Source organism: Hydractinia symbiolongicarpus, chromosome 10 (assembly GCF_029227915.1).
Source record: "Hydractinia symbiolongicarpus strain clone_291-10 chromosome 10, HSymV2.1, whole genome shotgun sequence".
Classification (NCBI taxonomy): domain Eukaryota; kingdom Metazoa; phylum Cnidaria; class Hydrozoa; order Anthoathecata; family Hydractiniidae; genus Hydractinia; species Hydractinia symbiolongicarpus.
Window position 1 is genome coordinate 11,371,277 of NC_079884.1, and position 16,437 is coordinate 11,387,713.

Below are 16,437 nucleotides of genomic sequence, written 5' to 3' on the forward strand. Positions count from 1 at the left end.
AACTTAACTTCTTAGAAAATCCAATGTAACCATGTTACATTACTATCGGAGACAGGTACTGCATTGATCTAACTTGAATAACAGCGAAAAGCCGGTTAGAAGTTAGTAGATGGCCCCAAATAGACTGATAATAACGCCATTTCCTCATCGAATCAAGTAAAATGATTTATACGCTATTACCTCATAACCCTTTCAATATTGACAGCCGTAATTACCATAAACGTCATTTAGTAGAAATTACATAAAATGTTATGTAATATAACCAGTTAGTCAGCATCCGAAGGTGACTGGCCTTTGGTTTCTCCATCAGTCGTTTTTGTGGTTTACCGATGTTTCAGAGTATAGCCATACGTTATATCACGGTTCAAGTTGACAAATAAGACGCAAGCAGTAATAAATATGTTTTCCAATTGGCAGACGTTGTACTTTCTATGAATTTTATATATTTTGAATTTCAACACAATCTACAAGTTCTCAGAGAAAGATGTTTCCTAATGTTTTCCCATTTTTGTTTCTTTCGAAAGTTTCTTTCCACCACAAGAGAATGCTTGGACCAAGTGTGGCTTCGCTGAGAATGTCCAATAAAAATTAAGATCGATTTGGCTAATTTTTATATGCTGGTCTTTGCCTAAAGTTGTAGTAAGTCATTTTGCTAAAATGTCAGGACGAACGGTTTTTTGTTTATACAAATCTTAAATAAATTTATGACTAGCTTTTATGACTTTTTTATGACTAGCTACCTCAAAATTATACCAAGCTGGCCAAGTAGTTTTGGTTTTATTGTTGTGTGTTCATTTTATAGTTGTTTCTGATTTAGTCTTGCTGGCTAGCTTGCTGTTTGTGCTTATAAGTAAAACAAGTAATATAAGTATGAATAAATAAATAGAAGTATAGGTTATCTTTAGCTAGTTCAAAACGTGTCCATAATTCTTGAAAATGGGAATTTTTGGCTCATTTTTTAAAATGACTAAACAGCATCGCCTGATAAATGCTACTTAGGCAAACGTGTATGCTGGCCGAGAACTGTCACATATTAACCAATCATTTACTGTTACACCTTAAGTGAATGCTACACATGCCAACCTCATTTTAATTTAACATTTTAACGTCAGAAACTAAATTCTAAATGTTGATTACAGAACTCCGATTAATGAATTTAGGGAATGTGTTAAACGTGAATTCCCCGTTCCCTCTATACGGCTAATTCGCAATGCATTATGGTAGTTGTATTCCGCGAAAACGTAAACAAACCATTCGTAGTAACAAAAATGGCCGAACAAGTACACTTCATCCTTAATTCTACTCAAAACCAAAGCGATATACAAAATTCTAATCAAGACAACAGTTTTTTTCAAAACTTGGGCTCTCCTGCAAGCATTGGCTCAAACTTTTCATCAAGTTCAAGCTTTTTATTGCAAGCTAAAAGTAAAGGAGGAGGGATAACTTGCTGTGTACCTCTCTGTCAAAACAACTCAAAGAAGAATCCAGACTTATCTTTTTATGTCATTCCTAAAGACTCAGAGCTTCGAAAGAAATGGCTTTTTATGATCAGTAGAAAGGATTTTGTACCTTCTACATCGCATAGAGTTTGCTCTGTTCATTTCACTGGTGGAAAGAAGACATATATGAACAATGTTCCCACAATAGTCCCAAAAACTATCAAACCAACAGCTAGCAAACCAAGAAAAACTCTCAACAGTACAAACTGTAAATTGCAACTATTTTCTCCTGTGAGGGCTACGACAAATGACATTGCTGCAGAATTATCTGTGGAGGAAGAGTTAAAACAAGAGTTGGAAAAATTGAGAGCCGAAATTAGTTGTATGAGAATTCATGAAAAGGAACTTGATCAAACTATTGAAAAACAACAAGCCACTATAAGTGACATAGCATTTTCAATTGACCGGTTTAAACACAATGAAGCACACTTTAAGTTTTATACCGGATTCGAATCTTATAAATTATTCAAAGCAGTTTTAGAATATTTACAACCAGCTGCAAATAAACTAATATATTGGGGTTCAAATACTAACACTGAAAATACAAAAAATATAAACTCTACAAAACGAGGCCGATCACGATCATTGAGCGCAGAAGAAGAATTCTTTATGATACTGGTTCGAATTCGATGTGGACTTTTGTTAGAAGATATGGCTGTTCGATTTAATATGTCGACAAGTCACATAAGCAGAATATTGATTACATGGACAGATTTTTTACATTCACAATTCCGTATGCTTCCAATATGGGCTTCAAAAGAAACAGTACAAAATAGAATGCCGAAATGTTTTCAAAAAAGTTACCCAAATACCCGTGTCATATTAGATTGTACAGAAGTATTTGTGGAAATGCCTACGTCATATCGCACACAGTCCAGTACCTTTTCAAATTACAAACACCATAATACAGCAAAAGGATTAGTCGGAATAGCTCCTGATGGATCAGTGACATTTGTCTCTGATTTGTATGGTGGACGCTTTTCGGATAAACGAATAACAAAAGATAGTGGTATATACGATTTGCTAGAGCCTGGGGATTCTGTGATGGCTGATAGAGGATTTGAGCTCGAGGAAGATTTACCTGATGGAGTAACATTAAATATTCCACCATTTTTAGATGGAAAACCTCAGCTAAGTTTATTAGAGGAAAACGAAACTAGAAGAATAGCATCTGTACGTGTACATGTCGAACGAGCAATCGAACGTATAAAAAATTACCGAATTTTACAAACAGTTTTCAAACTATCAATGGCTGCTGAACTCAATAAGATATGGGTTATTTGTTGTTATTTAGTTAATTTTTTACCACAGTTGGTACCAGATGTAAATACGAATGACTAAAAATTATAAACTTTCGTACACTATATATATATATATACTAGATCATGAAATATAAAGACAAAACAATATTGTGAGGAAACAATTTTATTTACTCACACTGTTGTTCTGTAATGTTGCTGTGCATGAAAGTGAAATAAAAGTGTGTTAGCTCAGGCAAAGTAATTCTGTTCCATTTTTCCTTTTGAAAAACTATTGTTTCCACATGTCGGTCAACTTTTGTATAAACAATAAAATCAATTTCATTGACTTGTGTTACTGCCATCACACCTTGACATTGGTGAAAATAATTATGTCTTTCTTTGAGTTTTGGCTTGCCATTCGATATTTGTAAAAAAAAATTTTTATCTTTGCATGCGTCAGAAATAGAGCAATCCTTTTTTGAATATGGGCACTTCACCTCAATCAATCGAGCATTCCCATTCAAAGTTGTTGCGCCATCAGGACTTGCACCTAACCACGGCCATTTTGGATTAATAACGAAACCACATTTTTCGACTTCAATATTTTTCTCGGTTTGATACCAGTTTAGAGCATTAACTTCATTTTCTAAGCCCCATTTGCAGGCCTCTGATGTAAAGTTTTTATTTTTATTTAGACATTTTTGTAATATGCTTTTTGGATGTATATTTTTTCTTCTATTTATAATAGATCCAAAATTGGATGATGTTATGCGTTTCTTTCTTTCTGTGTACCACATATCACATTTATACTGAGTACATGTGGATTTTTCTATGTCTCGAACTTGTTCGGCATTGACATGAATGAAATTGTTTACAAATGACTTTTGCTCATCTGATAACTCTGCTATTTCTGGTTCAAAGTCAAGAGCCTGCAAAAATAAATTAACTGTCGGACGTAATTCAACTGTTTCACTGTTTGTCTGTTCAAAATTAAATTCTTTTATAGATGTGTCATAAAATGATGATGGTTTATAGTCATTTCCTTGTAATAAATATGCCATTGAAGTTCCTTGCCCTATTTCAAATAAGTCTGTCGCTAATTTTTTGACTTTTTCGGTTGAGGGCTCATGTGCAAACAGTGGTGTAGAACAAAATTTTCTATTTCCTGTGACCAACGGTCTTTTGCGACTTTCATTTGTGTCTTTCGTAAGGTCTGCTTTCTCGAATGCCATTGCAGAAAATTTTATTGGTGCAGAATTTGCACTTTCTCCAGGTACATGCCATTTTTGTAACAAATCTGTGCATGTCTTGTCATCAGGGACAATTTTTAAGTCCAACTGTTTGTATTCAACCAATTGAAATAGAACTGCTGCGACATGCTTACAGCATCCTCCTGCTCCAGCTTTACATAAACATTTCGCATACAAAATATCACCACTTCTTTGACACAGGTGGACATAAACAGAATATTTTTCTCTTTTCATGGAAGCAGCTACAAAACATTTCACAAGAAAAGTTAATTTTTCAGCCATAACATTACTTTTAACTCTCACTTTCTTCACGTAGCTCTCCTTGAATAGTTGGTATCCAAGAATTTTATGCTTTGTAGCACCCTTCGGCTTGCTATCACAGCTATTTCCAAGAACTAAATATTGGTGAATTTTCTCCTGGGTGATCGAAGGCATAGCTGCAAGATCAGTTGACCATTGACTTATATCTTCGTGTGTTCTTTCCTCCACTTCTTCGTCCCTCTCGGCATTTGTTAATTCTTTAAAAACAGGTCTTGGTACCACACAAGAGCTTTGAGAAAAGCTAGGCCCAAGATCTGTAGAGCTTAAAATTATATCTAAATCTGTATCCTTATTTATTACTTCCATTTCGACTTCTTTCACTCCTAAAACCTCACTAACTAACAATATTTAAATGTTTACATCAATAACACGGGTTTTGGATAAGGGAGATAATGATTTTCTTGAGGAGATTTGAAAATTATCACAAACAATAACGGCTTTTTGTTATTATCGCCACAATAAAAAGAATGCTGTTATTTATTTACAAACTCTCGCTTCTGGGAGGGAAAACTGTAGAATACAACTACCATAATGCATTGCGAATTAGCCGTATAGAGGGAACGGGGAATTACACGCACCTGGACAAAAGCTGGGTTACTGAGCCCCGCACAAAAACTGAGGCAAGCCAAAAAGTAGTAAAATGCAGTTTGTTTGCTAAAAAAAATTCATAATCAATAATTCTTATGCTAAATGCAGTTAAGTAAGTAAGTAAGTGATTAACTAATTAATTAACGAAGTGTTTCGTATGGTTTTATTTAAACCATAAGAAGGGGTATTACGCCTTTGTGGATATGCAACATGGTTTACATGTATGTACTAAGCATTCAGTCCAGTGTTAAAAAAGGACTGTATCCTATGTTTATATCTAAACTAAAGTTGCAATAATGTTTTTTTGGAAAATGTTTTACGCTTATGCAGATGGGCGACACCGTTTATCTGTCACGGAAAATAACAGAGTTGCTAGAAAGTTATTTTCTGGAAAATATGTTAAACCAGAAAACACTACAATGTGTGTGTGCACTTCACTCGATTTACTGTATACCTGTTCTAAAGCGCCTGATCTGAGTGTGTAGAATAGTTTACAGTTTTATTGAGTAGTGTTCAACACCGCGTCACGCAGTTACTTGTGATTAATTTGGCGTTTTGACGTCGGGTACCCAATAATAGCCGTATTCTGTCAATCTGTCCTATTTGTTATTTTGACGTTGCCGCAATATTATTACTACTTTATAATCGGATTTTTTGGCCACATAATATTAAAATTATTGTCCTAATTTCCAAAAAAAAAAATTAAGTTCGTTGGCTCACAGTTCGTAAAATGCAATACATTCAACAACTAACAATTAAAAAAACAATGTATCGTCTTCCAGAAGTATGCAGTTTCGTCTAATGATTGACTTGTTTCATCTTCATATCATTTAAAATGTGTAACTCAAGTTTAAGGTACATAGCTGGACATCTACATGTCTCTTAAGGTAACTTTCCAACACTCGGTGCGTCCATCAGCTTGACCAACGAATAGTTCAAGTTCTACGCAATACAGTTTGCGTCTACTGAATGGGCTACACTGTCTGCCACTTTCTATTCTGTGGGTAGGGAACCGTCGTTAATATCGGCGAATGCAAACACAGTTCTGTCAACGAGTCTTGATATTGTGGTTCTTGTTCTACGCTGAGCAACATTGAAAACACTGTCTTGAAACTTTAAAACTTCGTGTAATTGACTCCTGATGTCGCGTTGAACATCGGCTCTGTATTTTATTTTAAAATCTTTTAGCTAAATTAAAATAAAGACTGAAGTTATTCTGCTAAAAACACCTAGTTAAAACTGAGTATGCTCTCAGAATACGCGTCATGGAGATCGGTTTTATCTTTAATCTTGTTTGAAAGACATCTGCGTACTTTCTTGTAAAAAAATCCTTATTTTAAGAAGATAAGATCTACAATCGCTAAACATTGGCACTTTTTTAAACTTATGGTTAAGTTGAAATTTTTATTTGATCTATTGCTGCTCAATGTAGCGGACCCACAGGCTGGTAAATACGTCGTGGAAGCAAAGATGTTGTATGTGCACACAAGCCAGACCTGAACTGATACTGTTGTGTGTCCAAAAAACAAAAACGGTGTGGAAGACCATAATAAATTTTAAATTGTTTCGAGTTATTTTAAAAATTAATCAAGGTTCAAACAGACCTGAACTGATACTGAACTGATAGTACAAATCATAGATAAAATGTTTACATTGTATTTATTAACTGATACCTATTTTGTTTGGGTTCGTAAAGAAAGGATTATTTTCTAAATATTTGCTTGTGAAAAGGTTGTAAAAACTAGGTTTTGGTAATAAGAAAATATTTCATATAAACTTCAGTGTATCAATTTTTCAAATACATGTGCAAAAAACAAAACATTCGCCAGAAGAAGAGTCTATCACACAAATACGACGCCCTGCTGCTTCTTGCTCATTGTTGTGATAAATGTTGATATTAAAAGCAGTTTTTAATTGATATGAGGTTAAAAGTTACCGTGCTGTATGCCGTGCTGTATAAAGCCTGTAGTGAAGTTTTTTATCCAATCAGCGCAGCGAATTTCCCGTATAAACCGGCTAAAAATAGCTAACAGTTTCGGTTTCACAAAATGAACTCCAAGATTTCAGTGTCTTTTGTCTCTGCAGCCCGAAGACTAATACCCTGTGTTTTCTCTCAGAGTGCATCTTTTTTACTATTATATCAGTGTTTCGTCGTCCAAGCAGCTCGTACTAAAACATCACTGTGATGCTTCCGTATGGGTGAATAGTAAAGCACGTCTTATCTGTTACGTTATATCTTGTATGGCAAACTCCTTCTTAGGCTGCCTTAACTTGAAAAAAAGTTGCTTTATATTTTTGTAATAGTCCCCAGTATATATTCTATACTTACCATTTTTTCACCAGAATTAAAACAATGTTTAAACAACTCTTGCTCTTTTATGATTGTGTTCATCTCAGGATTCAACTTGCGGAGTTTATAGTAAGCACCCGTTAATGCTTGCCTCGCTCCATAACTTCTTTCCTTTTTATTAGATTGTGGAATTTCTCTTGTTATCTCAGCTGTCTAAAATGTATATAGAATAAGACATTACTTTATTTTTCCAATCTCGCTTCCAACTTTCTTTTCTCGATAATGGATAGAATAACTGTAAAGGACAGTATATTTTATTTATTATTTGCAATCCACGAAGACTTACCAATGGGGCGCAATATTGATTAAGGTAAATTTCAAATTCCTTCTTTTTCTCAGGAAACCTTCGTTCAATCTCCAAAATTTCTTCTGCTTCTCTTAACCGGGCGTTAGCTACAGCAGTCTCGTTGATTCTAATAAAAGCTTCAGTAAACATTGCAACGAGAAGATTCAAGGTAATTGTACTAACGAGAATAAAATACAGTCCAACGAGTATTTGTGATGTAACTACGTCACTATCTTTGAGATAATCATATTCGTAATCTCCAACGATAGCCAGTAGGTATAGTTGATAAACCAGATCATAGAAGGCTTCGTATTCACTACCACTGCTACCTATGATGAAGATAGTATAAATGGCAATAGATTAAACGTTTTCAAAAACATCAAAAACAAACAAACAAAAAAGGCAGTAAAAACAACAACAACAACAACAACAACAGAGTTGCTAGATAGCACAGTTACCTTTTTTCTCACCACCAAACAAAACCCAAAAACAAACAACAAACGGTATGAAGAATTCAAAAAATAGAAAAGCAGATTTGAACGAAGCAACAGCCGACTCCTCCAACATGGCAATAAATCTACCTAAAGACTGTTCATATCTAACGTGACGATTAAGCCTCAACCAAGCAAATAAAATAAAGATGCAGCAGTAGCCCTTCCAGACAGAATTTACTTTGTGCAGTTTTGGTAATGAAATATTCAATAAGGTAATAATCCAAGCACCAGTACCAAGCAGCAATGAGAAAAAATCAATGATATTCCAAGTTTCGGCGAAAAGTCCTGTTGTCAAGCGCTTTGCGCTCTCTTTGGTTTTCTTTAATGTGTATTTTTCGATTATCCAACGAGGATGACAAAATTTCTTTTCGCGTTTACACTGTTCTAATATTCTCTCCTTTTCTTTCGTCATTCTTTTTCTAGATGCGTCGTATTTGTCAAAGTGCTAAAAACGAAAGTTTATCAGGACATTGTCTATCCGCAAATTGATTTGGCGTTGAAAGTTATTTTTAAAGTTCAGTCTAGTTAACCACGATAAAACACAGGTTGTAAATTGTAACTGCAGTTTAAAAAACTTCTTTGTAACGATTTTATTCTTTGAACAGGCCCTACGGAACGGTTTTTAAAGTGCTTGTATTTGTGTGTCAGGAAGGGGGGAAAGCATGTGGTGCAAAATACTCTAAGTGCACATTTTTCATTTTTCCTTGCCTATTTTATAACCTAGCAAATATGTGGAGGTTAGGGACGAGCCCCCCTCCCCTCGTTAACCTTCTGTGTTGCAGGGCCCGGTGGGGTGGCTATTATTACCAAATATCATTAGTTTTAAACATATCAGTAAACCACTAAAAAGTGGCAATGTTGCTTTTCACACATCCTTTATAAGCACAACCTATAGTGCCCTCCCCAACTTTTCCCTATTCTTAGAAGCATTTTGGTCCCTTTCTGTCACTTTCAAAGTAATTTTTATTTTTGATCTAGAACTTTTCATATATTAAAAACATTTTCCGGTCTCAATTTTAGTAATTTCGATGTACGTGTTAAAAATGTCAAATTCCAACAAAATTTATAATTACTTATTTTTATATATCTTTAACTTAAGAGAAAAATTATCTGAAGGTTTTTTACACTTTTGTGAATTTAATCAGCAACATGGACTGATATAGAATAATCAGACGCTTACTAGGTACAACTGATATACAGCAATAATCTGTGCAATAGATGACAAGCAAATCTGTGATATATTTCTGTTACTCCATTGGTTATCTCTTTTTTCCGGAATAATAACCGTGATAGTCCACAACAGTGTGTAAAGAAAATTTATAGCAACATTGAGTCGGATTAAGCGTTTACCAAACTTGTTGGTCTTTAAGTCAATCAATTTTAATATGGCGGGATGAGTAACGAGTTGTGTGTCGTCGTGTTGAATAAGTATCTGAAAGAGAATATCATGAAAACTTCTTCACACATACTAAATCTTGTGAGTGCTGTTTTGGAGATTTGATTTTTTTTGGTGGGTATGTTTTTGTTATTGTTATTGTTATTGTATATTTGTTGTTTTTGTTTTGGAAAATTTTATATAATTGGGGAAAAAATGTCAGTCATTTACACAATATCTAGTCCCTTTGTACAGAACTATATTTTACCAACATCTTTTTCTGAAAAGAAAACGCTGGTAAAAAATAGTTCGTGGTTAAAAAAAAGTTAGTGAGATTGTTGGTTGCTGAAAATGATTGTTTCTCAGTCAATTTTTATTCAGTTAATTTTTTTTATCAACAAGCACTTATCAAAACGCATAAATATATATTCTCAGGGTTTAGATGAAAAGAAAACAATTTACTTCTAATGCCGTATGATTATCAGCAGGCTTTCTGTATCGCTTCTTTGTTCTTTCTAGTAAAACGAAACGTCTCTTGCCAAAGCAACTTAGGTAATATTTCTTCTTGCAGTTAATTTTATTAGTTGATATAAACTGATTAAGTGCTGCGTATGCTATGCTTGTTGGCATTTGTGCGATGATGTGTTCGATAATGGACACTGCATTCTCGTCATAGGAGGCTACCGGCAACCCAAGGTCCAACATATACGAGCACATGTGTTTCTGACCTTAAAAAAAAGAATAAAAATCCATCTTCGACAAATATGGATCAACTTAATCGAAAAGGCGTATGCTTTATATAAACCTCATTGATATAACAGCTCGCAAAAATACATAACTATCTTTGGCAATACATATGGTTATATCATTTGTTTTTTTAATTTTTAATAATAAAGAGAATGGAAATATTAAAACTGTTAACTTAAATACAGGTTTGGCAAAGTCAGTTTCAATCTTCCATTAATCATTAGGTTTGCTATTTTTCTTAAACATACCTGCTTCAGCAGCCACAAAAAGTGGCGTTCTTTCCTTGCAATCCCTCTCCAAAGGATTCGCACCTAATTTTACCAGCAGTATAAAAACATCAACAGCATCGTATTTTGCAGCATAATGAATTACGCTTTGTTGTTCTCCTTTCATCGTCCGGTGATGAATGTTTGCTGAAAAATAAAATCCACAAACATATTGCTCATTTTATTTACGTTTTGTTGTTACAGCTCAGAAGTTAAAGAAATACCTCCGTTTAGAACCAGCCACTCGACCATATCGACGTAATTGTGCGCTGTAGCAACAAACAACGGAGTTCTTCCCCATTTATCTGCCACGTCGATGTCTATACCTTTGATTTTCAAAAATTTAGCAAAATCGGTACTCCATTCTCTGGCTACTTCATGCATTAATGTTTGTCCGTACTCATCTTTAGCGTTTACATCTAAATGGCAGAAGCAGATCTCACGAAGGAGAAAAAATTCTAGCACACTGCTCCATGTTGCTACATACAACTACTTCAGCCTTGGCTCTAGACGCTATTTTGTAACGTTGCAATTCGGTCCGCCATACTTATGTATACGTACCAGTAACTAGCAAAAAATTTTCAATGCTTACTGCTTTCTTTAGCAAAACTGGTATTACTTTTATTACAACGTAGTTAACGTATGGTTACCTCACCATTTTAGCAATTTACACATTCTCAAGTCACAGTCTTATCTAGCAACTTACTCAATGTAGCGTCTCTCCTTTCTTTAGCAACCCACACTCTGTAATCTCACTATTCAATTTATTAACTTAAACATTCTCAACTCGCTTTTCAATCTAATAGCTGGCTTACACAAACTGGATTCAGTATTAAATCTATTTATTCCCTTATTACAAGCTTACTGCTCTCTTCAGCACTGTCAAATTTAATGACTTTTTATCTTGCTACTCAAATATTGTACACTTTAGATAAAGGATTAAAAATGTTTACCTGCGTATTTTAATATGTTGTCAATAAAAAGAAAGTCGGCCTTCTGGCGGTCGCTACTCATACCAAGAAAAGCGAAGTAACTTATCAATAAATTGTTGGCTGTACTATTCTTGTCTTCTTCATCTGTATTTTCCCATTCCAGTTTCAAAAAATCCGTATCTTTTTTCTTTGTAATTTTTTTTCCTATGGTATCTAAATCAATCAATTATAAACCTCACACTACAATTTTTAGCACTACATGTAAAGTTGTTTCTTTAGACTTAAGTGACTAGCATTGAAGTGGTTTGGACCTTGTTTAACGATGGAAAGGTCTGTCCACATTAGGTAGTATCAAAATTGCAGTGGTTTGGACATTGTTTAACGATGGAAAGGTCTGTCCACATTAGGTAGTATCAAAATTGCAGTGGTTTGGACATTGTTTAACGATGGAAAGGTCTGTCCACATTAGGTAGTATCAAAATTGCAGTGACTTGGACATTGTTTAACGATGGAAAGGTCTGTCCACATTAGGTAGTATCAAAATTCATTTCCAACATTTAATACGGGAAGAGCGACTTTCCTGATTAAAAGAGGAAGGAAGTAGAACTACCGATGCTTAGAGAATATTAAACATTAAACTTTTCTACACCGATAATTCGTATATGTTCGCACGAAGCAACCTGTCAACAATGTAACATAGTTTATTTTATCAATGTTATTGACAAGCTCTTAATAGTTTAGGAATTAGATAAGTTTTTTTTAATTTTGTAATCTCCTATATTCATAGCCGTATTATGCCTGTGTGTGTCCGCGAGAAAAAATCTGGCAACAAACTCAGACCACCTTGATGCGACAGACAATTTCCCGTGGGTTTTCAACAACATTTGTTTTTCAGTTATAATTAACAAAGTGAGTTGGTAATAGACTACGTCCCAGTCCCCTTGGTGTTAATCAGAATAGTGTTAATTATTGCATGAAATAAACTGATTCCGACGTCTTTTACATCATTTTCAATCTCTTTAATAATAGCCGTATTCTGTCTGTGTGTCCGCGAAAGCCGCGTCCCGTAACGGAAACACGAAATTTTTAAAATGCGCACCAATACAAAATGCGATACATTTTTGTCCACTTTGTTGCAACGGGTTAATTTAAAGGGCGGACGTTAACGTTTTTAGCTTGTATTAATAGACCCTGTTTTTGAGCAAAGGAATTTCCAGTGAAACAATAATTTTAATCACACGTTGTTTGTGGTAAAAACACTCGTCCAATGACGCGCCAAAGCTGTAATTTTTATATTGTCGCTAACCACGTGCAAGCTATTTGTATACTTAAATAAAATGCTGAGAAATAATTTTGAATATATTTATTGTATTAACTTCTAAATACCTTTTAAACTTCCAATCTTGACATCATTGATATGATCACGATCCGTGATTGAAGCCGGTCCATTTCTCCATCTTGAAAAAGCGTTAGTTGCAGCGCGTTTGCTGGAATTCAATTTTTTTAAATCCAAATTTCTTGTTTCCTCTATTGTCCTGAGACGGTCAACAGATTCAGCCAATTGCTGTATGTTTTCATCTTCACCTTGGATGTCGCCGTCTGATACATCTGAAATGCTGGCCTCACTAAATACAGGGTTGTTGTACGCCATCTTCTTTTCTAAACAAGTGGGGAAAATCCTAAACGACGAGTTACATTAGAAACGAAAATTTTCTGACGGAAAAACTTTGGAATTTTTTTTCTCCGAAAATATTTCCGTCCGAATTTTGTGTCTGCTGAAAGTTCTTTTGTCCGAAAATTTTGTTTTTTCTATTTTTTTTCTATTTTTTTTTTAAAAGGACCAGTGCATAGAAATTATATATAGGGTAATCAGAAAATCAATAAAAACTGCAGTTTTTGAACTTAATATTTTTGTTATTTTTATATTTGGCCGAGCCTTTACCTATAAAGTTGAATTCTGAAGACCCTTTTTAAATCTTGATTGAATATATGTACACTTTAAATGCTTCTAGCCTTCTTTTTGTGTCATTACCCATAATCATAACTTTTGAAATTTGGTTAAAATTCGTTTAAAAGACTCACCTATACATTTTTTGACTTTATAATTCTTGTCCGGAATTCTTTCCGCCGTAATAAAAGATTGTGTCCGAAAGTTTTTCTGCCGAAGTTTTTCCGCCGAAATATTTTCCGCCGGAAATTTTAGTTCCTAATTTACTTGCAGTAGTTTTATTGTGGTAGCGCAAGACCTCTTGTTAACACCTTCTTTTAATAAGCGTCCATCCCGAAACATTATATTGAATCAGTCAACTTTCTACTAGCCATATATATAATATGCTTGTATAAAAAAGTATTTTCTTCTTGGACATATGTCATTTAAAATTTTAGGCCTTAAAAAAGGCCTTTAAAATTGAAAAAATAAGTCAATACTCCTTGGGACACAAAACAAAAATACGTTCGAGTTATTTTTTCTGTGCTAGAATTACAAATGTGATTATATTTATTTGGTTGTGATATGCAATCAATTTAAATTGACTAATAGGCAAAAAATTTGCGCAACCAGAAAATAATTGATTTTAAACCTCAATTTTCTTCTTCAAACTTTTTCAAAAAAAATGTGAACTACTTTAAAGTTTCCGGATTTAGAATGATATGGATAACCAGTAAATGTATAAAAGAGACTCTACACCGATTTATTCCATATAATAGAGATAATGTATTTAAAATGTTAATTAAAAAAGGTCTATAATCCAAGATGAAAACCAGAATATTATGTGCACAATTCATGTTCTAGCTATATAAAACAGCAATTGAGATGTGAATTAATAAAAACAGACGCAAAAAAAAGTAAACCTTTTAGATCTTAGAAAACGCTTTAAAAAAAGAGAATATAAATTTTCAAATCATTATAACATACAGTATAAAATATCCACTTAATTGTGTGTAAAGCAACCACATTGAGTTCAAAGTGTACTTTTGTCGCCTCCCCCTTATAGACTACACCCCTGGGTTGTGTATTTCCTGAATATTTACAGCATATAGCCTGACAAGAAAAAAATATTCTTTCTTGTGCGCAATTAATTTGTTTTAACGAGAATGACCGTTGTGGTTAAAGCATTTGGTTTGCAATCACCAAATTACAAGTTTCATTTTCATTTTTGTCTGCTCAGCAATAATTGTGATTTGAGTGATGTTTCTTTTTACGTTTTTTCTAATTTAGTATCGATCTCCAACCTGTCGCAGTTCGAGTAGTACCGACATTGATGCAATATACATCATGATGATCAAAATAAGGCCTATAATTCTTGAAAGAATGTCACGCCCATTCACAATTAATGGTGACTTCCACCCCTATAAGTCTGCATTGCACATATCCCCACCCTGTCATAATTCGACCAGCTACCCAACTCGGTAACATTTTGCATCGTTTTGATTAGGGATGGTACTTTTTTTAGAACCTATTCACAACTAACAAGCAGGTCTTAAATAGCACTGTAGGTGTTTATAGTGTATTAAAATTACATATAAAAAAACCGAAAAAACGTCTACCTGTACAGTCTTTAAGCCATGCTTCAGTATCTGAGGTAAATACTTTGATGTTTATATTTAGTTCGTAAGCAGAGCTTGTTAAAAACATTCACCAAAGCGAATAACAGATGTCGGCAGATATATCTTTATCTTTTGATTTGTTTCTATTAGAAATTAATTTAGTCTAATTATTTTCCTTTTTACAATTAACGTCTGAGATTTTTTAAGTGACATGCAGCACATAAATAGAAGGAATGTCAAATACTTAAGCGGGTACAAAACTGATAGATTTGCTCGTTATGCAAAACATTTTTCGTTTTCACTATTACAGACAGATTCAACCAATTCTAAACAATGTTAAACAAATACAGGATGAGATGGAAATCCACTGGAGTGGAATATCTGTTTTATTATCCACATTAAGGTAGAATACTTCGACGAATTATGCATAAACAAATTTCATATTAAATTTGTAACACAAAAATTGTTTAATAGCATCCATTTTTTCCCGCCGTTCTCCTCCTTTGAGATTTCAAAACAATAAAGTGCTTTCTCGAATGAAAAAATCGGAGAAGTGTTAAAATAATTCTGATTTTCAATATCGAATATCTAAAGATATTTGACAGAGCAACTTACTTCTGAGTGGATGATAAACTGAGTTACACATTAACTGCCATTAATAAGCAGTTCTGGTGATAAATTTGTACATTGGCAAAAACAAGTTAACATTTCAATGCTTGACAATGTTTTAACAAAACATTTTTTTACAAATAGAACGACCCATTAGTGCGGATAGAAAGAAACTAAAAAAGTTAGTTGCCCTCATTACCTTAATAGAAACTAAAGAATCTCTCAAAAGGTTATTATATGTCTGTATTTATCTAAACCAACATTAATTTACGTGGTTGTAAAAAGGGTGTGTATAATTAAAGAAAGACGCTCACTTAATTTCTTTAATAACGTGTCTAATGCTTGTTGGAAGTGGGCGTTAATACCATATCCAGGGCATTGAAAGGGCGCTGGTACAATAATTAGAAAGTAAAAACTAACCTAAAGTTTATAAATGATATGAAAAGTTGCTTCGCTCTTTACAGTTTTAGCAAGGCTGTGTTTGTTTTGTTGTTAGAAAGTTGAGTCACTAGGCGTATACATTTAAAAATCTAATTATTTGTCAAGTTTGATGGATAAAATCTTTGAACAGATTGCTCATGGTTAATATTTCGTTTCCATGAAAGTTAATTAAATTTATATTATATTGATGTGTGGGTACGTATGCTTTATAGAATATCAAGCTGGGATGTCAGGTTAAAAAACAATGGGTCTATTATGTAGAACAATAGAGAAAATAAGAATGATAACCAGCCTGGTTTAAATTTTGATATCTATATTATAATACCCGTATACCTCTGTCTGTCCGTCCGTCTGTCCCTCACGCAAAATGGTAGCTTAGCTGCGCAGGTAGCGAGACGCACGCAATGCGGTATAAAAAGGACGGGCGAACCCTTGGATTTTTCCACGGGCTAACTACTAGTTCTTATAAAAACAAACATGTATTTTAATAAA

At 33.9% G+C, this 16,437-nt stretch overlaps 2 protein-coding genes across 2 annotated transcripts; one reads left to right on the forward strand and one right to left on the reverse strand.

The window, feature by feature from the left end:
* Nucleotides 1-2,108: 2,108 nt before the first annotated feature.
* LOC130612853 (uncharacterized) lies at nt 2,109-2,840 on the forward strand. Its single transcript, XM_057434196.1, has one exon. The coding sequence runs from the start codon at nt 2,109-2,111 to the stop codon at nt 2,838-2,840; it is 732 nt and encodes a 243-aa protein (XP_057290179.1).
* Nucleotides 2,841-5,250: 2,410 nt separating this feature from the next.
* On the reverse strand, nt 5,251-15,033 carry LOC130612736 (uncharacterized). Its single transcript, XM_057434087.1, has 11 exons — nt 14,896-15,033; nt 12,736-13,008; nt 11,371-11,562; nt 10,642-10,836; nt 10,400-10,564; nt 9,867-10,132; nt 9,210-9,461; nt 7,994-8,474; nt 7,536-7,864; nt 7,229-7,402; nt 5,251-6,087 (listed from the first exon to the last, which is right to left on the reverse strand). Exons 1-11 carry the CDS (start codon nt 14,981-14,983, stop codon nt 5,893-5,895), a joined length of 2,610 nt encoding a protein of 869 aa, XP_057290070.1. The 5' UTR covers nt 14,984-15,033; the 3' UTR covers nt 5,251-5,892.
* Nucleotides 15,034-16,437: the final 1,404 nt, after the last annotated feature.